This window comes from Carcharhinus amblyrhynchos, chromosome 2 (genome assembly GCF_965287045.1).
Source record: "Carcharhinus amblyrhynchos chromosome 2, sCarAmb.v2.hapA, whole genome shotgun sequence".
Classification (NCBI taxonomy): Eukaryota; Metazoa; Chordata; class Chondrichthyes; order Carcharhiniformes; family Carcharhinidae; genus Carcharhinus; species Carcharhinus amblyrhynchos.
In genome coordinates this window covers 117,420,997-117,442,129 of record NC_137325.1, presented here as the reverse complement: position 1 = coordinate 117,442,129, position 21,133 = coordinate 117,420,997, and the positions used below count along the sequence as shown (strand labels likewise).

The 21,133-nt window shown below is 40.5% G+C and overlaps 1 protein-coding gene and 1 long non-coding RNA gene across 7 annotated transcripts in view; one reads left to right on the top strand and one right to left on the bottom strand.

Moving 5' to 3' along the window:
* waca (WW domain containing adaptor with coiled-coil a) overlaps positions 1-1,932 on the bottom strand; it is a 110,359-nt gene extending 108,427 nt beyond the window's left edge. Inside the window, exons 1-3 of one of the 5 annotated variants that reach the window (XM_080211749.1) lie at positions 1,618-1,932; positions 1,301-1,334; positions 373-562 (exon numbers count right to left, since the gene is read on the bottom strand). In XM_080211749.1, coding sequence (XP_080067875.1) covers positions 373-562; positions 1,301-1,334; positions 1,618-1,658 — 265 coding nt within the window. In that variant the 5' untranslated portion in view covers positions 1,659-1,932. The remainder of the gene's footprint in view (positions 1-372; positions 563-1,300; positions 1,335-1,617) is intronic. The other 4 variants (XM_080211740.1, XM_080211753.1, XM_080211752.1 and 1 more) reach the window with 4 other exon arrangements.
* A 149-nt stretch (positions 1,933-2,081) lies between these two features.
* LOC145358077 (uncharacterized) lies at positions 2,082-21,061 on the top strand. 2 transcript variants are annotated; one of them, XR_013889447.1, is made up of 2 exons: positions 2,082-2,303; positions 20,711-21,061. It is a non-coding gene; the product is annotated as an uncharacterized LOC145358077 (long non-coding RNA). The 2 variants fall into 2 exon arrangements; XR_013889448.1 differs by having other exon boundaries at positions 18,740-21,061.
* The last annotated feature ends 72 nt before the right edge of the window (positions 21,062-21,133 follow it).

The following is a 21,133-nucleotide window of genomic DNA, read 5'->3' as shown; positions in this document are numbered from 1 at the left end:
TTTTTCAACTATATAGCTCTAGAAACGAACATTTGTGTTTGGTCTGCTGTTATGACCCCATTGAACCTCATCACAACTTTGTGGTTTGCTGCATTCAAAATAAAACAGGTTGATATTTGTTGCTGTACACAAACCCAGAGCAGCTAATTTGGGCTTCCTAAACTTTAGTTAAATACTTCAGATGGCAAGTTTGGCAGCTGATCCAAGTGTTACTTGTAATTTTATTGGGGTATTTGGAAGCACTCACAATTACTGCTAATAAGCAACGTTTCATGAATATCAAATGGCTGTATTTCTCACAACATTACTCACAAAATGTAATAAATTATGGAAAACTAAGACTTTCTGCATGCTGACTACAGAGCAACATACCGTCTCGCTCTCTGGCTCGATGTGAGTGCACAGTTTTACTCTTATGTCCTGTACTATCACTATGTTTATTTTCAGGGCTGTTAGAACGTCGCAGCATTTTGCAGGGTGGTGATGGATCTCCTGATTCTCTGGTTTTGTCATGACGATGATCACTGCCACTGGTGTGACTCTTTGATGGGTATTTAAGAGTCTGAAATAGAATATCATAAAATAGTTAATTACAACAAACATGAACTGGAAGCAAATCACTTGCAACTCTGGGCAAATCTGCAACTAATGTAGATTCCATCTTAGTCCTAGTTTCATGTTTCTTCATACAACAAATAAGTTCAACTAAGTATAACTCAGTTTCTTAAGCAATTTACTTTCCATTGGTCTGTCAGTTCAACATTGACTAAGTTACTTCAACCAATGTCCGACCATGTTCTTTTTTAAAAGAACAGCAGCCCTCATAATTACAGTAACTTAAAACTAGATTTAAAAACAATAGACAATATACAAATGGGACACCCTGTTCCACTAATTTTTAAAAATTACGGAAGCAATTGGGTCTACAAAGAGGCACACACGTAATTTTGTCTTAATGGCAGAGATATTTAATCGTTTTAATTTTAAAAACGTCGCGGCGAAAATGATTTGCACACGAAAAACTAGGCCCACTGATAGCTTAGAATGTATTTACATGCATCTATTTATGCACCATATACTCAAAACTGAAGGGAAACTACAAAAGCCAATTAAATCTAAAATACAGTAATTGGAATATCTCCGAACGTCACTAAACGGTATTTTCGGACAAGATTATAAAACGAAGTTTTGTTTTATTCCCCCTTCTCCTTCAGATCCAGCTGTGGAGTGGTGAGGCCTGCTTCAGACGCACAAGCCTTCGTTAAAGTAAATGCCATTCGTTTCACTATGAGAAATATACCTGATAGGGCTGGGATTCCCTCCTGTCGTGACACCTGCAGAAAATAAATCAGAAAATGAACACATCAGCAGTGCTGCGAAACATTTTTGTTGAACTTTGAAACAAAAACTCGCAGAAAATGGTATTTTTTTACAAAATCTTTCAGAGTAAAATGGTCACCAAAAGGGGGGGGGGGAAGGGAAATTCGTTTACTCAAGTTTCTACTTATTTTGTTTTACAACAAAAATGGCGGATTGTCAAAAGAGAAGGGGAATTCGAAAGAGGGGGGAAAAGGAGATTTAAAGAATAACAAGAGAAAAAAAACCTGAACATTTTACCCATCATTGAGTCTCGGTTGTTTCCTTGCATACATTACCATCAATGCTGTTGTATGTGGAGTGGATCAAAAGGTAAATTAGATTTTTTTCTAAAGGGGAGGGGGAGGGAAATATTGCCAAATACCGGCCCTTGTTGTTTTTTTTTGAAGCCAGTAAAGACACTACCAACTCTCGGGATCCATCTCACACACACAAGCCAACACTGAAGAGGACGAGGCCCATACTACATACGGGTAACGCGTCAGCGATCGGGAACAGCCGACCCTCCCGCCAACGATCGGCTCTTTCCGGAAACACTTCGACACTTTCCGTCCAACAGCCAACAATATATATGAAAAAAGAGAAGGAAAACAGTCCGAGGAGGTGATGGCCGGGGGAGAAGAAAAAAAGAGAAAAATAACGTTTAATTCATATCGCAGCTTCCGGTCATAATTGACTGAAGGTTTGTTTTTTTTGCCCTGTGTCGGTTTGTTTTGAATTGCATGCTGGGATGCCGGGGTCACGTGGCCGGGTCGCGCCCTGACCGTCCGCATTCAGAGACGCGCAGAGTCTGGTCGATGGCGGAGGAAGAGGAAAGAAGGAAAAGAGCTTGGCGGAATGCGGGTTGCTCAATAGTCACCACATTAAATGGGTCGGTGCAAAGAGAGAGAGAAGGGAAATAGCACACATATATACACAAATGAAGGGTAAATACAGAGGCTGAGTGAGATTGGGACACTTGCAGCAATGTGCATGATGGGTGTGTGTGTGCGCGCGTGTGTGGATTGCGTTAGGGACGTTCATGGCCGCTCAGGCCTGCGGAGCGACCATGTTCAGTAAATGGCTGACAGTCACATACTCAAGCGATTTGCATGCGCTTTCCTCGTCTACTTTTTTCCCCCATCAACTCTTGTACTATGATTAAACACACTTATTTGCATGTCTCTGTTAGTTTAAATTCTTATACCGGGGTGACGTGAGTGAATAAAATATTTAAATTGAAAAATTATTATTGATTACTCGGTAATGTTAATTTGAGAAAGAGTAATGTCAACTCCTGTTGAGGAATTTACTAATTAACTTTCAATAAACTATGCTCACTCAATATCTTTCAAACGGAGAGTAGTTTTCTTAGTATTGAAAATCAGTCGCGAATGCATTACATTTAAGCATTGTTATAATTTCAAAAGTTTTTAAATACGACTTTGCAACCTTAGTCTGATACAACATCAGTAAAACGTTTAAAACTAAGAAACTGGTTAACTGAATTTGGTGTGCAGAAAAATCTGGCTGGAAAGCAAATCACACATCTAAGTATTCAATGTCAACACTTTTGCATTTTATCTCTTGCTTAAAAACCTTTTGTGAAGTAAGCGTTGTTGGCAAGGCTGTGAATTACTTAAAACTGTACAATTAAAATGAACAACTTTTTAAGAGCCTGAGGAATGCATATCTGATATCAGACAAATTTCTAAAGTAGTTAATATTGGTAGAAACTGAACAATGCTTTGCTTTCAAAATTGTGATTTTTTAAATATCAAACTTCATAAATTTGTCATATGAAACTGAGTAGAGTATTTTAGAAAAGGTGGCTTGTTCCAACTGATTGGTAAATGATTCTTCAATGTCTGGCTCACTAAATTATGGGAGATAAGGGTGACATGTATTTAGTAAACTTTTGTCTTTGGGGTCATGTACTCAACCAAAGCTTGCTGCACATGTAATCTTATTCTCTGATATATAAAGTCTAAATTGATGTTAGTGGGTTTTTTATGACTACTTGCCTGTTCCTAAACTTTCAAGAATTCTGTATTTGAACGTCTACACTTATTTCAATGTGTTTGTGTTGTGTGTGCTTTTTTTCACAAAATTAGTGCTTTTACACAGAATTAGTCTTTGAATTAGTCTCTGTCTGCTTATGATTGCAGATTCCTTCTTCAAGAACCAAGTAATTTATATTTACATTTTTCATGTAACTTCAGGCCCAAGACACACTACGGGTGTTCAGAGGGCACAAGCTGGAAGTGGGAGTCAAGTTAAGGGAGGTGATTGAAGACTTGCAAATTTTGAGAATGAATAGATTTTTACATGTAGCAGGCAAGGCTGGTAATTATTGCCCATTCCAACTTTCCCTGTGTTGCAGTTTGATACAGTTGAATGCCTTGCTAGGCTACTGCAGAGGATTATTACGATTTCTGTGGAATTTGAGTTACATACAGTTAGAGGAGAGTTTCTTTTACTGAAAGACAGGACTGATCCAGTTGGGTTTTTGCAACAAGCTGACAGCTTTGCTGCTAACTACCAACCAGTGTTTGTTCAGAGTCCAACACACATTGAGGCATAATGCACTTCTGAACTTTTTGGCTAAGGTCAAGCATAGGATCAATGTCAGAACAGGCATTACAGGTACAATACCTGTTCTTATCAGCTTGGATCTAATATGTTACTTTTGTTGGGACCATGAATTAGATTCAATTTGAATTAGTCTTTGGAGCAAGCTCTGTCCACCCAACACATTGAGTTCATAATTGAGAAAGGAATAAAAATTTTTGTAAAAGGTTCAATTTCCGCACCCCTCTCCCATCTAAATTGAAGTTCTGAAATTGCTTTGGTGAGAAATGTATGTGCTTTCTGTATGCATAAAGGGTTTTCATGGTTGTCTGCCAGGCATAGCCAATGAATAATGTCAGCTGAGTTAGATGTTTAGAACATTGCAGCGCAGTACAGGCCCTTCAGCCCTCAATGTTGCGCCGACCAGTGGAACAAATCTAATGACCCTCTAACCTAAACTATTCCAATGTTATCCATATGCCTATCCACTGACCATTTGAACGCCCTTAAAGTTGGCGAGTCCACAACTGCTGCAGGCAGGGCATTCCATGCCCTTACTACTCTGAGTAAAGAACCTACCTCTGACATCTGTCCTATAATTATCACCCCTCAATTTAAAGCTATGTCCCCTCGCGTTAGCCATCACCACCTGAGGAAAAAGGCTCTCACTGTCCACCCTATCTAATCCTTATCATCTTGTATGCCTCAATTAGGTCATCTCTTAACCACCTTCTCTCTAACGAAAAGACCCTCAAGTCCCTCAGCCTATCCTCACAAGACCTTCCCACCATACCAGGCAACATCCTGGTAAACCTCCTCTGCACCCTTTCCAGTGCTTGCACATCTTTCTTATAATGCGGTGACCAGAACTGTACGCGGTACTCCAAGTGCGGCCACACCAGAGTTTTGTACAGTTGCGACATGATCTCACGGCTCCGAAATTCAATCCCTCTACCAATAAAAGCTAACGCACCGTACGCCTTCTTAACAACCTTATCAATCTGGGTGCCAGCTTTCAGGGATCTATGCACAGGTACACCGAGATCTCTCTGCTTGTCAACACTACTAAGAGTCCTTCCATTAGCCCTATATTCTGTAATCCTGAAGTGGAGATCTTCTGAGTTAGCAGCCTTCAAATGAGTCTGTGGGTTCGAGGTGGAATATGAGAAGCCAGCAATGAAAATATCAAAGGAATCAAGCCATAAAGCGATGGAGACATGAATAAATGTTTTAGGGGCAGGTGTTGCAATGCAAATGGAAGTAGACAGTAATGTTAGAGTGAAAGGTAAAAGGAAAGAATTTCTGAAACGTGTTCAGGAGAACTTGGCCAGTATGTTCTTAGACCAACTAAGAAGGAGGCAGGTGAGCCAAGTGGACCAAGTATTAGGGGGAATTTGACCCCAGCTTCTGACCCCATAGCTGCACCACTTATGAGACTGTCTATTTTCACTTGGGTAAGATCACTTATTGTATTGTAAGTTTTGGATAATTATGGATAAGAAGAAGGAGCAATTTAAATTGAAGAGGGCTTACTTTGGAGATTGAGCTGGGGCAAAGTGAAAAGAAGTGTTACAACACCAGGTTAAAGCCCAACAGGTTTATTTGGCATTCCAATAGGGTAAAAGGCAAATCAAAGCCAGGGCTCATTGCATAATGAGACAGCATAATTTAGCAAAAAAGAGAGTATATGATTAAAGTCGGGTAAATTCTCCAAGCAAGAACCAGGCCATGCACAAAAAGGTGAGAGATGAAATGAGGAAGAAAATATGAGAATGGAATGGCAGTGTACACAAAAGGGAACCCAAATGTCTTGTACCAGTATGTACATAGTAAGAGGTGGGGCCTAATGGGGACAAATAAGATATATGCTCACATAAGCAGGGCTTATAAAATATTGATAGAGGCAGAAACAGTGGAGCAAATGAATGCGGTCAAAATTAGTAGGCTGGATAGAAACACAGAACAATACAGCACAGTACAGGCCCTTCAGCCCTCAGTGTTGTGCTGAGCTATGTTAGAACCCAAGATCAAGCTATCCCACTCTCTATCATTCTGGTGTGCTTCATGTGCCTATTCAATAACCACTTGAAAGTTCCTAAAGCGTACAACTCCACTATCACAGCAGGCAGTGCATTCCACATCCCAATCACAGCAAACAATCTACCTCAGACATCCCTTCTATATCTCCCTCCAGAAACCTTATAGTTCATGTTAGAAAGGAGTGGTATGCTTTGAGTGAATAAATTCTCAGCTCTGGATAGCTGTTATCACAGGGTACTAAACAGTCAGACTGCAGGTATGAGAAAGACTTGCCATAATCATCTCTTCCCTCGAGATCTTCCCTTGATTCAGGGGAAATGCCAGAGTTCTATCGATGCTACAATGCCACTCCATAGACACTGACACTCGCCCTACCTCGCACTGGTAACTCTCAGAAGTTGAACAAGATTGTTCACCGTGTTAGTGTCAAATTTGACTCTAGCTTCTGACCACATATCTGCACGCCTACTGGAATCACCTATTTCCATCCATTACCCAACATGGTATTTCAGCTCATTTGTTGCCAGAACTCTCGTGCATTTGCAGCTTCTAGAGTTAAATATTCTGATGCAGTCCAGGTCAGTGCTGAGGTTCTACTCTCCATAAATTATTGATCAACCAGAGATCTGCTTGTGTCCTAATTCACACCAATTTCCAGTCACCTATCACTCCTGTCATTGCTGACCAATATTGGCTCCCAGTTAAACAATGCCTCGATTTTAAAATTCTCATCCTTGTTTGCAAATCCTTGTCCCTCTCGCACTGTATAATGTTCTTTGGCCCTCCAACTCTTCCAAGATATATTTGCTTCTCCAATTCTTGCCTTTTCAACAGCCTTGAATTTAATCATTACATTTTTTATTGTGGCCAAGCCTTTAACTGCCAAGGCCCCAAACTTTGGAATTCCCTCCTTTAACCCTCCACTTCTCTTTATAGGTTCCTTTAAAAACCTACCTCTGATCAAACTTTTGGACATTTGCTTCAATATATTGTGATTCTGTTTCAAATTTTATTTGATAATGCTCTTATATTTTGTTATGTTTAAGGCATCTTATGCGCATAGATTTTAGTACATTCAGATTGAGGAGTTCTTTGGTCCCTGTTTGGCAAGTTGAAAGAAAAACTCAAATGGATTGTTATGCTTTTTTACAAGTACATAAGGAAAAGAGGAGCAAGAAGTAGATACCAAAAAATTAGAATGTAACCTGGACACTCAAGTAATGAAATTAAGGTATTTGATTCTAACAGAGAAAACATACGTGAGAAACTCCAGGACTGGAACACAAGAAGAGATGGGTAGAAGCAGGAGTAGGTCACCAGGCTCTTCAAGCCTGTCCATAGAACCATAAAAAATTACAGCTCAGAAACAGGCCTTTTGGCCCTTCTTGTCTGTGCCGAACCATTATTTGCCTAGTCCCACTGACCTGTGCTTGAACCATATCCCTCCACACCCCTCTCATCCATGAACCCATCCAAGATTTTCTTAAATGTTAAAAGTGACCCTGCATTTACCACTTTATCTGGCAGCTCATTCCACACTCCCACTACACTGTGCATGAAGAAGCCCCCCCCGCCCCAATATTCCCTTTAAACTTTTCTCCTTTCACCCTTATCCCATGCCCTCTGGTTTTTTTCTCCCCTACCCTCAGTGGCAAAAGCCTGCTTGCATTCATTCTGTCTATACCCATCAAAATCTTATACACCTCTATCAAATCTCCCCTCATTCTTTTACGTGCCAGGGAATAAAGTCCTAACCTATTCAATGTCTCTCTCTAACTCAGCTTCTCAAGTCCCGGCAACATCCTCGTGAACCTTCTCCGTACTCTTTCAACTTTATTTACATCCTTCCTATAACTAGGTGACCAAAACTGCACAATACTCTAAATTTGGCCTCACCAATGCGTTATATAACCTCACCATAACACTCCCAACTTCTATACTCAATACTCCGATTTATGAAGGCCAATGTACCAAAAGCACTCTTTACCACCCTATCCAGCTGTGACGTCACTTTTAGGGAATTCTGTACCCGTACTCCCAGATCCCTCTGTTTAACTGCACTCTTCAGAGTCCTATCATTTAGCCTGTACGTTCTACTTTGGTTTGTCCTTCCAAGGTGCAATACCTCACACTTGTCTGCGTTAAATTCCATTTGCCATTTTTCAGCCCGTTTTTCTAGTTGGTCCAAGTCCCTCTGCAAGCTTTGAAAACCTTCCTCACTGTCCACTACACCTCCAATCTTTGTATCATCAGCAAATTTGCTGATCCAATTTACCACATTATCATCCAGATCATTGATATAGATGACAACATAGATATCCTGCCATTAAACATAATCATGGCTGATCTTTGCTGACCTCAATCTCCTTTTCTGTGCCTTTTCCCCGTAGCTTCCTATTGCTCGCTCTATCAAATATTTATCCACCTCCACTCCAAATACTAATGATCCAGTCACCATCACTCTTTGGGGCAGAGAATTTCAAAGACTCAGAGACTCCCAGTGAGAGGAACTTTCTGTGCACCTCAGTTTTAAATGACTGACCCTTTATCTTGTTGAAGTCTTTCCCACTCGTCTACAGACGTAGACTATTTAGTCTCGCTTGATAGGACAACCTTCTCATCTCAGGAATTAGCCTGCTGAATCTCCTTTGGACTGCCTCCAAAGTTACTATATTCTTTCTTTAGGTAAAGGGATCAAAGCTACGCAGTTTTCCAGGTGTGGCCTCACCAACCACTGGACAATTGCAACAAAAGCTCCCTATTTTTAAACTCCAACCCCTTTGCAAAAGAGGCCAAAATGCCATTTGCCATCTTAACTATTTGTTGGACCTGTCTGCTAGGTTTTTGGGATTTATGACTAAAATCATAATTTTAGTTGGGATTTAGTCAAGATTTATAACTAAAATCTGACATCCCCAGACCTAATAGCTTTCATCCCAGAGTTCAAAAAGAGTTGCAATGATAGTGAATGTGGTGGCTATGCACCTCAACTATTAGAATCTATAATAGTGACTTAGAGAGTAATTTATCTAGGTTTTCTCAAAATATAAAGCTATATAGGAATATAAGCAGTGAGGACACAAAAAGCCATGCAAGTAATAATCTGGTGTAAACTACTGAGGTAAAAGGTTAATGAATAGCCTTTGTTGTAACACTGGTAAAGAATTTTGGGAGAAAGCCCTTTTGCATTGTGAGTATAATATTTTAATGCAATTTTAATTAATCACATTTTTACCAGAGTATGAGATAATTTTGAGATCTGGTACATGATTGGTATCAATGATTTAACTGTCGTCATCACTTTGAATGTCCTGTATATAATGGATTATTATCTGAGCTCTTTCTTGAGACAACATCCATTATTAAAGATTTTTAGTAATAGGAAAAACGTTTAAAAGAATATGATTTCAGCAGAACATCGGTAATAACAAAATGCTAGATAAACTCTGCATTCAGAGAAATTCTGGATTCACTCAGAGAAACAGAGATAACATTGAGTCTGTATGATTCTTCGCAACATAGGTAAGTAGGTTAGGCAAGTAGATTTAGATTAAATTTACTGCAAATAAATGAGAGCATACTTTCAAAAGTAGAATAGAGAAATGGTAAATTTTAAAAGTAACTGAGGAACAAAAGTCTTGTAGGAGAACCAGCTGACAAGACTTTAAAATGAATGATGGACTTTATAACTGGGTAGATAGAGTACAGGCTGGCAAGTAATGTTAAACCTATACAAGTTATTAATTAAGCCCTGTTTTCAGTGATTATCACTGAAGAACAGAAGCAATAATTAAACTTTTTTATGCATCTGCATCCAATGAGTAACATTAACACCAGTTTCTAAAGTTTACCAAGTCACAAATCTGTAACTTTCAGGTAGATATTAACGCTGCTTGAAACAATCCTTGAGAGAACTAGTTCCATGGTCAGGTACGTGCTCCCAGTGTATCATGGCCCAGAATTGCATGCCCTTTTGTGTCATGATTTTCAGTTCGTTGATTTAAATAGACAAAACATATATATTTTCTGGTTAACATCAGCTGCAAACATCCTTAGTCTTTAGGATGTCTAACCATAAAACATGACTTAACATTGTTTAACCGGAAGCAGATAAATATCTGTAAGCGTGAATTTAAATGGACATGGAGAAAGGACAATTAAATGGAACTAAGTTGACCACACAAAGCAAGCATGGACTTGATGGACCAATGGCTTCTTCAAAGCTATAAAATCCAATGATTAAACACCAAACAGGTCAACTCGAACATTACCTCAATAATTTACAGTGCAAGTTAGTATTTTACACCCACTAACATGGATGCAGAAAAAGATACACCTAAACCAATTTCTTGACTGTGCGTAAGTAATGATTTAAGTAGACTTGAAAGATACATTGTGCCTAAAAGTCAAGAAAGCATTTGATAAAACTCCATTTGAAAGGTTCTTCATTAACTCAGAGGATTTGGGGGAACCTTGAGGATGAATGGCAGGAAACAATAAACATTCATTCCATCGAAGTGAAGGGGGGGAATGGTTACTGAGTGAGATGTCTTAGATATTAATGTTACCAACCACAATCTTACCCAGGCTCTTCTCGTAACCCCACATATTTATCCTGCTAATCCCCCCTGACACTAGGGTCAATTTAGCGTTGCCACTCAACCTAATCTGCGCATCTTTGGACTGAAACTGGGATACCTAGAGGAAACCCATGCAGACACAGGGACAATGTACAAACTCCACAAAGACAGTGACCGAAGCTGGGAATCAAACCCATATTCCCTGGTGCTATGAGGCAGCAGTGCTAACCATTGTGCTACCCTAAATGATGTTTGGGTGGACAACTGCCATAAATTTTAAAGGGACCACGCAATGCAACAAGCTGGCCATATTTATCAAACACAAGTTAGAGGGAATGTTATTTGGGATTGCCATTGTTTTAGTAATAACCTGCACTTAGAAATTCAATGCAAAATGATCACAATTACAAATTACATTAAACTCAAAGTGGAAACAGAAATTATAGATTGAGGTTCACAAACACCTAAATGGAGAGGATGATGACAAAAATTTAATGCAGACAAGTGTTCAATGCAGGTAAGTACAAAATGCAGTGCACAGGAGAGAAAAATGTGACCTATGTACTTTATGGATGCATTGAAATAAATAGGATAATGTTGAAAGAGGTCTGGGAGTACACTCAGCCAGATTTTTCCTCCTGCCCTGGTACAAACATTGTTGGTAGTAACCTGGTTTACAGTTGGTTGGAAGAGTAGTTTGTCATAATGATTGAAAATGAACTGTCCTAAGGCCACTCCTGTTGATTGTGCTTATTAGTAAATTGAATATCGGTCTCCAGAGGTGATGCATAAATTTTCAGATAACCAAAAAGTCCAATGCTGGCATCTCCACTGCAACAGCACTGCCAGATCCCCTTGATCTACATTCAATTGATTCTCATCAGACAGTCAAAATCACTGCAATTTTCCTGAGGCTAGCAGCTACTTATCATCTGTTCTGGCATGTTAAAGAGAGTGGTTGGAGTTGCCATGACCTTCTGCCAGCAGGCAGGAAGCTAAAACCAGCGATTCATAATTTACATTATTCTAATGGGGAAGGTCTCAATCTTCTAAGTGTTCTTAGTTCTTCATAAGCAATAACTTTAACTTGCGTTGTGCAATAATGCAGTAAAATGACTCAATGCACTTCAGTATTATCAGACAAAAATTGGCACTGAGCTACATAAATAAGCAATGGCCACAAATCTCACAATGGCTATTAAATCTCGCCAGAGGCACAAAACAGAATTTGTGCTGGTGAGATTTCAGAATGAGATCTTCCCAGCCCCTCCTAATGACGTGATGGGCATGAGCTAGATCAGCAAATTTTATCATTATTTAAATCTAAATTATTTTGGTGGTATCTGAAAATTTACACCACCTCTTGAGGTTGATATTCAATTTACTGATGAGCACAATCAACAGGAGTGACCATAGAACTACTCATTTTCGACCATTGTGATGAACTACTCTTCAAACCAATTGTATCTCTCCCAATTCCAGACCCTTTAATTTTCTCCAGTAATCTTCCATGACTTCTTGTCAAAGGATGACCTAAAGTCCATAACTACATCTTGTACGGTTGTCCATACATGTACAAATATACATGCATTTTTTCCAAAAACAAGTTCTGAGGTTGGAGCATATCAGATATATAAACTTTTATTCATTCATGTGATCACTGGCTGGGTCTCTTCTGCATTGTTGGGGATTTTATATTTCAATTTAAAAAAATCTGGAAAAATAAGTCTAATGTTGACCATGAAAACTATCAATTATCATAAAAACTTATCTGGTTCACTCATGTCCTTTTAGGAACGAAAATTTGTCATCCTCACCTGGTCTGGCATACATGTGACTCCAGGCCCACAGTAATGTGATTGACTCTTAAATACTCAATGAAATGGCCTAACAGGTTAATCAGTTGAAGGGTAATTAGGGATGGGCAATAAATGCTAGACCAGTCAGCAATGGCCGTGGCATACAAATTAATAAAAATATTATTACAAATGGTGATCATGTAGACATGGAACCAAGCCTGAGTAAATAACCCCGACTTAAGTAATCTGCTGATATATCCACTATAACTCAGAGTGGCAGCTCATGTCACATTATATTAATGCTGTTGTGTGTAGGTTTTGATTTGGATCATGAACAACAAGCTCCCTGTTCATTGTCATAGGCTTGCTACATCGGGCATCTGGGTTGCATCAGAATGAAAACATCATTATAGATCCCTGAAAGATATTAATGCATAAACTTAATGCATTAACTGATACTTCTGCACTTTGAAATGGTCAGTATATTTATAGAATAGAGCCTTCTTTCATCAACATTAAGTTGGGAGATCTTGATGGCCACCTGTCCTGCTGATAACATTTTGGACTCTTATACCAGACTTTCTTGTGAAGTGAAGGAACTGTAGTCCCAGGTCAGAGTAATCCCTACACTTGGGTCTTTTGGTAGCAGCGGCTATGAACAATCCTCTGTGGTGTCCATTGAACCACAGAATTCCTACAGTGGAGAAAGAGATCATTCACCCCATTAAGTCTGCACAGACTCTCTGAAAAAGTATCCAACCCAGGCCCTTTCCACCACTCTATCCCTATACCCTGAAAATTTACAATGGCCAATCCACCATGTTTGGACTGTGGGAGGAAATCGGAGCACCCGGACAAAACCCATACAGACACGGGGGAAGGTGGAAACTCCACATAGTCACCCAAGGCTGGAATCAAACCCAGGTTCCTGGCACTGTGAGGAAGCAATGCTAATGACTGTGCCACCATGCTGTCTTTAAACCTGAAGTTCATGAGCTGTCAGAAAAATAATAAAGGGCAATCTGGACAAACCATAGGAATTTCTATTCTGCTAGCTAGTTGTCTGGTTTCTGCAGAAGCTGAATAAATTGGCTTAACATGGATGTACAACAGTAACAATGTTTAATGTAGAAATGGAAAAAGGCGCCAAGCAAAATAAAACTCAGTTTAATAGTTAAACAACAGTGGACAAGCTTCAAGAAACAGCAAAGCAGGTCAAACCTGTTTCTCTGTCATGTGCCAACTTTATACAGCTTGAGCAGTGAAGTGGGTGGAACAGGGACTTGGGTAAATTGAGTATGTGGTTAGTAGAGATTTGCTTCTTTTGTCTTTATAAGAACATAAGAAATAGGAGCAGGAGTAGGCCATCCAGCCCTTCGAGCCTACCCCGCCATTCAATAAGATCATGGCTGATCTGTGGTGTCTCAGTTCCACATTCCCACCCTCTCCCCATAACCCTTAATCCCCTCTCTTATCAAAAACCCATCAACCCACGTCTTAAAAATATTTAGCGAGGCAGCCTCCACCACCTCAACGGGCAGAGAATTCCAGAGATTCACCACCCTTTGAGTGAAGAAGTTCCTCCTCAACTCCGCTCTAAACCGCCCCCCTTTATCTTGAGGCTGTGCCCCCTAGTCCTACTGTCCTTTCTGAGCAGGAAGAGCCTCTCCACCTCTATCCTATCCATCCCATTCATCATCTTATACGTCTCAATGAGATCTCCCCTCATTCTTCTAAACTCTAACGAGTACAAGCCTAGTTTATTCAGCCTCTCATCATAGCTCAACCCCCTCAACTCCGGTATCAGCCATGAATTTTATTTACCAGAATGGTCAATAAGAGGCGGCACGGTGGCATAGTCGTTAGCACTGCTGCCTCACAGTTCCAGGGACCTGGGTTCGATTCCTTGGGTCACTGTCTGCGTGAAGTTTGCACATTCTCCCTGTGTCTGCATGGGTTTCCTCTGGGTGTTCTGGTTTCCTCCCACAGTCTCAAGATGTGCGGGTTGATTGGCCATGCTAAATTGACCCTGGTGTCAGGTAGAGTAGCTAGGGTAAATACATGGGGTTATTGAGATAGGACTTGGGTGGGATTGTAGTCATCGTGGACTCGATGGTCTGAATGGCCTCCTTCTGCACTGTAGGGATTCTATGATTTATGAAGAGCTGGAAACTTGGGAAGACTTAAAATGAGCCAGCAGAAAATATGCAAAATGTGGTCACCCACTTTGGATCCAATAATGACAATCCAAAATATTTTCTACACAGCGTGAGATTAGGCTCACAGCAAAGGGCCTTGACAATATTTTGGCTTACTGCTCAAGACATGTTCTGCAGAATTACCTGTTCCCTTAGCTAAGCTGTTCTTGTACAGCTACCTAAACATCGAGAAAATACCCTGTTTACAAAAAGCGGTGTTGATAGTAGTCATGATGTGGATATGCCGGCGTTGGACTGGGGTGAACACAGTAAAAAGTCTGACAACACCAGGTTCAAGTCCAACCGATTCATTTCATAGCAAACTCACTAGCTCTCGGGTTCACCTGACGAAGGAACAAACCCGAAAGCTAGTGAGTTTACTATCAAATAAATCAGCTGGACCCAAACCTGGTGTTGTCAGACTTTTTACAAAAAGCAGGACAGTGAGTAAATTTAAGGAGGAGTTAGACAGATTTTTAATTGGAAATGAGTTGAAGGATTATGGAGAAAAGGCACGAAAATGGGGATGAGGAGTTTATCAGCCATACTCGAACGACGGAGCTGACTCGATGGGCCGAATGCCTAATGCTGTTCCTATATCTTTTGAACTTATTAACTACGAAAAGCAGAATAAATACAACACAACCAATGGTCACTCCATCAACATACCTCCAATCATCAGCAAGTGAATGAAAGGAGTTGTTTTCAAGTAGCGCTTGCTCACCAATAAACTGCTTACCAATACTGAGCTTAGGTTTCATTAGAATCACTTGATTCATTAGCAGACTAAGGAAGCAAATATCTGGATGAGAATATTTTTTAAAACAGTATATTGAGCGATATGATTTGCCTTGTTTCAATTTATGAAATGTTTTGGATAATTTTGTAATTACATTTGCATCTGGATAGTCACAAAGTCATAATATGTTTATGATTTCAAGCATTTGTAGAATCATAGATTCATAAAATGCAGAAGGAGCCTGCACGAACAACAATCCCACCCAGGCCCTATCCCTGCAACTCTGGGTGTTTACCCTGTGAAAAACTGGGCATACTGCAAACCAGGCCACTTTTCTGGCCTGTGCCTCAGTCATTGGGAACAAGAAAGCTCTTCAGCCCTGAAATTGCTGTGGGTACAATAAGGGTTATCTGCATGTTTACTTTTTTGAAGGATTGGAAAAAGTTCCTTATTTCATTTTACTGATATAATTTGACTTTTCAAAATATGCATTTTAGAGACTGCATAGCAGTCCATACAATACTGAACCACATTGCATATAATAAGCCCTGTCATCCACTCATTTATGAGATTCTCCAGCCCTTGAAGTAGCAGATGAGTGCATTTTACTCAGAAATCCTACTTTTGTTACAGATGACAGTCAAGTCTGTTAATGAAACTACTGAAAGAACGAAGGGATGATAGAAGCATGCAAAAGAGGACAAGTAAAGACTAGTTGATCCATCAAGCTTATCCTATTCTGATGTGGTATACCTTTTGCACACCTTCACTCCTTGCCCAAAGACAATCAGTCAAGCTCTAGATTTAAGATGGTGTACATGTTTTGACTTGCCTCTGCCCAAGTGCACCATACTATATCTATCTGTAGTGAAATGCATTTATCAGATCTAGATCTATTTGAAATAATCTTTAGGTCACCTGAAATCATTTTTAAAAATTATTCTGAGATCCTTGCACCCACGCATATTTTTGTGATGTGCAAACTTCTGAACAGTTCCTCCGAGTCCTTCATCCAGATCATTAATTACTATAATGAAGAGCAATGACACCAATATTTTTAGAATTTCAGGACTTACCAGTACCCTTGCAGAAACCATATCATGGAAAGTAATCTTTGTTTTCAGCAAGTAGATCAGGGGTCATACTTTCTGCACAGCTTAAGAGATGGGAGCAGGCAGAAGATTTGCTATCCCCAAGCTGGGATTTCAAATGCAGCTTTGCTGATATGGAAACTGATTGAGTTCCACACTTGCTCTATTCAAATTCCTGCCACCTCATGCGTGATCAATTTAAATTATCCACTCACATCCCAAGAATTTTAGCCCCTTGAACTTTATCATCTACGCAGAGTAAAGATGAAAAAAAATCTGAATTCTGATAATCTGAAGGTTTTTAGTCTCTTTGCAGGTAGTTAATGACAGAGACACAAGTGATTTGCGGCATCCTAAAGTATTGAAAGATACAATATAAATGCTAGTCTTTTTTCTCGTTGCACTTTCCTTGGAGGGAGTGCAGAGGAGGTTTAGTAGGCTGATACCGGAGTTGAGGGGGTTGAGCTATGAGGAGAGGCTGAATAAACTAGGCTTGTACTCGTTAGAGTTTAGAAGAATGAGGGGAGATCTCATTGAGACGTATAAGATGATGAATGGGATGGATAGGATAGAGGTGGAGAGACTCTTCCCGCTCAAAAAAGACAGTAGGACTAGGGGGCACAGCCTCAAGATAAAGGGGGGGTGGTTTAGAACGGAGTTGAGGAGGAACTTCTTCACTCAAAGGGTGGTGAATCTCTGGAATTCTCTGCCCATTGAAGTGGTGGAGGCTGCCTCGCTAAATATTTTTAAGACGCGGGTTGATGGGTTTTTGATAAGAGAGGGGATTAAGGGTTATGGGGAGAGGGCAGGAAAGTGGAACTGAGCCACGACAGATCAGCCATGATCTTATTGAATGGCGGGGCAGGCTCGAAGGGCTAGATGGCCTACTCCTGCTCCTATTTCTTATGTTCTTATGTTCTTTCCTCCCTTTTTGTCTTGAAGACATTGACTCTTTGGAATTTAATCCTGACAAATGCGAGGTGATGCATTTTGGAAGGAATAATGCTGGGAGGAGTTACGTGATAAAAGGTAGACCGATTAAGAGTATAGAAATACAGAGGGACCTGGGAGTGCAGGTGCACAAGTCTCTGAAGGTGTCAACACAGGTAGAGAAGGTTGTGAAGAAAGCTTACGGAATGCTAGCCTTTATAGGAAGGGGTATAGAGTGTGAGAGCTGCCGTCTAACGCTTCAGTTGTACAGAACGTTGGTTAGGCCGCATTTGGAGTACTGCGTCCAGTTCTGGTCACCTTATTACCGGAAGGACGTGGAGACCCTGGAGAGGGTGCAGAGGAGGTTTACCAGGATGTTGCCTGGCATGGAAGGACTGAGTTACGAGGAAAGGTTGGAGAAACTGGGGCTCTTCTCCTTAGAAAGACGGAGATTAAGAGGGGATCTGATAGAGGTGTATAAAATAATGAAGGGAATAGATAGAGTCAACAGTGGTAGGCTTTTCCCTAGATTGGGGACAATTACGAGAGGTCACGATCTAAGGATGAGGGAGGAGAAGTATAATTTGGATACGAGAGGAAGGTTTTTCACGCAGAGGGTTGTGGGGGTATGGAACGCGCTACCAAGTAAGGTGGTGGAGGCAGGCACGTTGGACTTGTTTAAGGTTTACTTAGATAGACACATGAGCGAAACAGGGATGGAGGGTTATAGTAGACGGTATTAAATAGGGTCAGAGCCTCGGGGCGACACCGGAAATGTAGTATTACATGTTAATGTTTTGTCTTTTTTAATCTACAGGTGTCGGTCCACCTTGTTGTCAAACGAGGGGCATGCACACAGTGGGTCGTGCGTGGGCTGCTCTTGGAGGTTCCGAGAGTGGCCTAGTAGTTCGTGTCGTTGTGTATGCTTAATCCTGGACCAGCAGACGGACACCACAACAGCTCAGTGACTATCACTGCTAGCTGTGCAGATACATGGATTTGGGCCTGTGTATGTGGGAGTTTGCACATTCTCCCTGTGGTTGTGTGGGTTTCCTCCGGGTGCTCCGGTTTCCTCCCACACCCCAAAGATGTGCTCGTAGGCTGATTGGTGTACCAAATTGACACTATTCTCCCCTGAATCTGGCTACATTAGGGGTACCATTCACATACACACAGGGCAGGGTAGGTGTAGGAAAATGCTTTGTTGAAGGGCCTGTTTCCCGTTCTGGGTTGTTCTTTGTTCTTTGTTGTTTTTTCTCTGTGATAGGGTGCATTCTGAATTGTACAAGCAAACATGCAACTTAGGAAAGAAGGGGATATACCCTTCAGCCCTTGAATAAATTTATGTTATTAAACCCTGCTGTTTCCTTGTACTTAGATTTAGTATATTTGATTCATCAACTTTGTTTGTTATTATTCTCCTATTTTTGGTCAGCCCAAGAAAGATGATTACATGCCTTCCCTTTTTCAAGTTGTAAGAAGACACTCTACACAAAACATTGTGCATTTTTTTTTACAATGGTAACACAAATGCTGTTTTTCGTGTTTCCTAATTTGATTTTAATGTTGGTGTTGATTGTGGTATTGATTGATTCTAGAAGTTTAATGTTGTACATGCAAAACTGCTATCCATTTCATTTAGTTGCTATTTTCCAAGAATTGAACGGATCTGTTTTTGATACTTATGTTTAAGTTTTATTGAATATTTAACTTTTGAAGAGATGAAGGAATTCATTTATAGGTTTGGTTTTCCTCTATCCTGCACCAAAGAAATTAGCTTTCACTAAACTGCATAAATGAAAAGCTGTCAGAGATCCACTTGTCCAGTCTCCATCCACTGTTATTTGTCAGGATTTCCTGGTGCAACTCCATGGGATGCAATTGATTCTATCTATGCCAGTAGAGATTGCAGGGCTGAAAGTGATAGCATTATGAGGGACGTGAGAGTGTTGCTAGCTTCCCAACTCATTTATTTTAGAACTGCTATTTGCTTGCTGAAAGCTGATGTTACGACCTTCCTCCAGACACTGGAATGTTGGTAACAGGTTGGCTGTTGGAACAGAGGGGAAATTGTTTAAGAATATTGATATGATTTTCCTTGTTTTTCATATAAAAACAGGACAAAGTAACTCATTGTTGTTAAACACCATGTAAGTCAGAATCAGTTTTAACTTTCAAACTCAATGACTCTTTATGATGAAGGCCATGGTGGTGGGATGAGCCTTGAGTGCAGTATAAGCACCAATGTGGACTAGAAACATACAAAAACTACAGCACAAAACAAGCCCTTCAGCCCACAAGTTGCACCGAACATGTCCCTACCTACTAGGCTTACCTTTAATTCTCTGTCTTACAAAGTTCCATGTACTTATCCAACAGTCTCTTAAAAGACCCTATCGAACCCGCCTCCACCATCACTGCCAGCAGCTGATTCCATGCACTCACCACCCTCTGGGTGAAAAACTTAACCCTGACATCTCCTTTGTACTTACTCCCCAGCACCCTAAACCTGTGTCCTCTTGTGGCAACCATTTCAGCTCTGGGAAAAAGCCTCTGAGAATCCACTCGATCAATACCTCTCAACATCTTATACACTTCTATCAGGTCCCCCCTCATCCCTTGTCTCTCCAAGGAGAAAATACCGAGCTCACTCAACCTATCCTCATAAGGCATGCTACCCAATCTTTGTAAATTTCCTCTGCACCCTTTCCATGGCTTCCACATCCTTTCTGTAATGAGGCGACCAGAACTGAGCACAGTACTCCAAGTGGGTTCTGACCAGGGTCTTATATAGCTGCAACATTATCTCCCGACTCTTAAACTCAATTCCTCGATTGATGAATGCCAGTACACGATACGCCTTCTTAACCACAGCCTCTACCTGCGAAGCTGCTTTGAGCATCCTGTGAACCCGGACTACAAGATCCTTCTGATCTGCCACACTACCAAGAGTCTTACCCTTAATATTATATTCTGTCATCCTATTTGACCTGCCACTCACTTATCTGGATTGAACTCCATCTGCCACTTCTCTGCCCAGTCTTGCATCCTATCAATGTCTCGCTGCAACTTCTGACATCCCTCCACACTATCCACAACACCGTCAACCTTTGTGTCAAGTTAGACCAAGTGACTAGTTAGATCAAATGGCCTGTTTCTGTGCCAAATGTCCTATGTAACAGGTTATTAGCAAGAAATTAGGTCCCTATCATTGCTTATCTTTCTGCCTGATAAGTCGTGCATAATAAACACCCAACAAAAGTTAACCTTAGCAAGAATTAGATAACAAATGATTGATTTTGAAGATGGTATAATGAGGGATGCAAATCTACATTCAGAAAGAACTTTAGCCAAGTTCAAGCAAGATACCATGAGCAGACATAAATAAAATTTGTTGGTCATTCAGGGGATATTCTTTGTCCAAGATAATCAGAAGTGGAGGAAAACATCGGGAAGGAGTTGAACATCTCAAGTTTCATCGCTGGGTGCAAACTGAAGCCAAGCATCGACAGCAAAAGGAGCACATAACAACCTGAGTATCCCACCCACCCCATGACAACCTGACTTCAACGACCATCTGCTCCACCTGTGACATAGATTGTAGGCCACGCATTGGACTCCTGAGTCACCTAAAAACTCATTTTTACTGTGGAAGCAAGTCATCCTGGACTCCTCAGGACTGCTTCCGAAGGAGATTCTTTGCATTAAAGACCATGTAATGATTGCATGGTGACATTAAAATTAATACTTTGAAACAGTAGAAAATGTTAATTCTTAGACATCCTTGTGTCTAGCTTTTTGAATTTGCTGTTAAAAAGGATAAGTGATT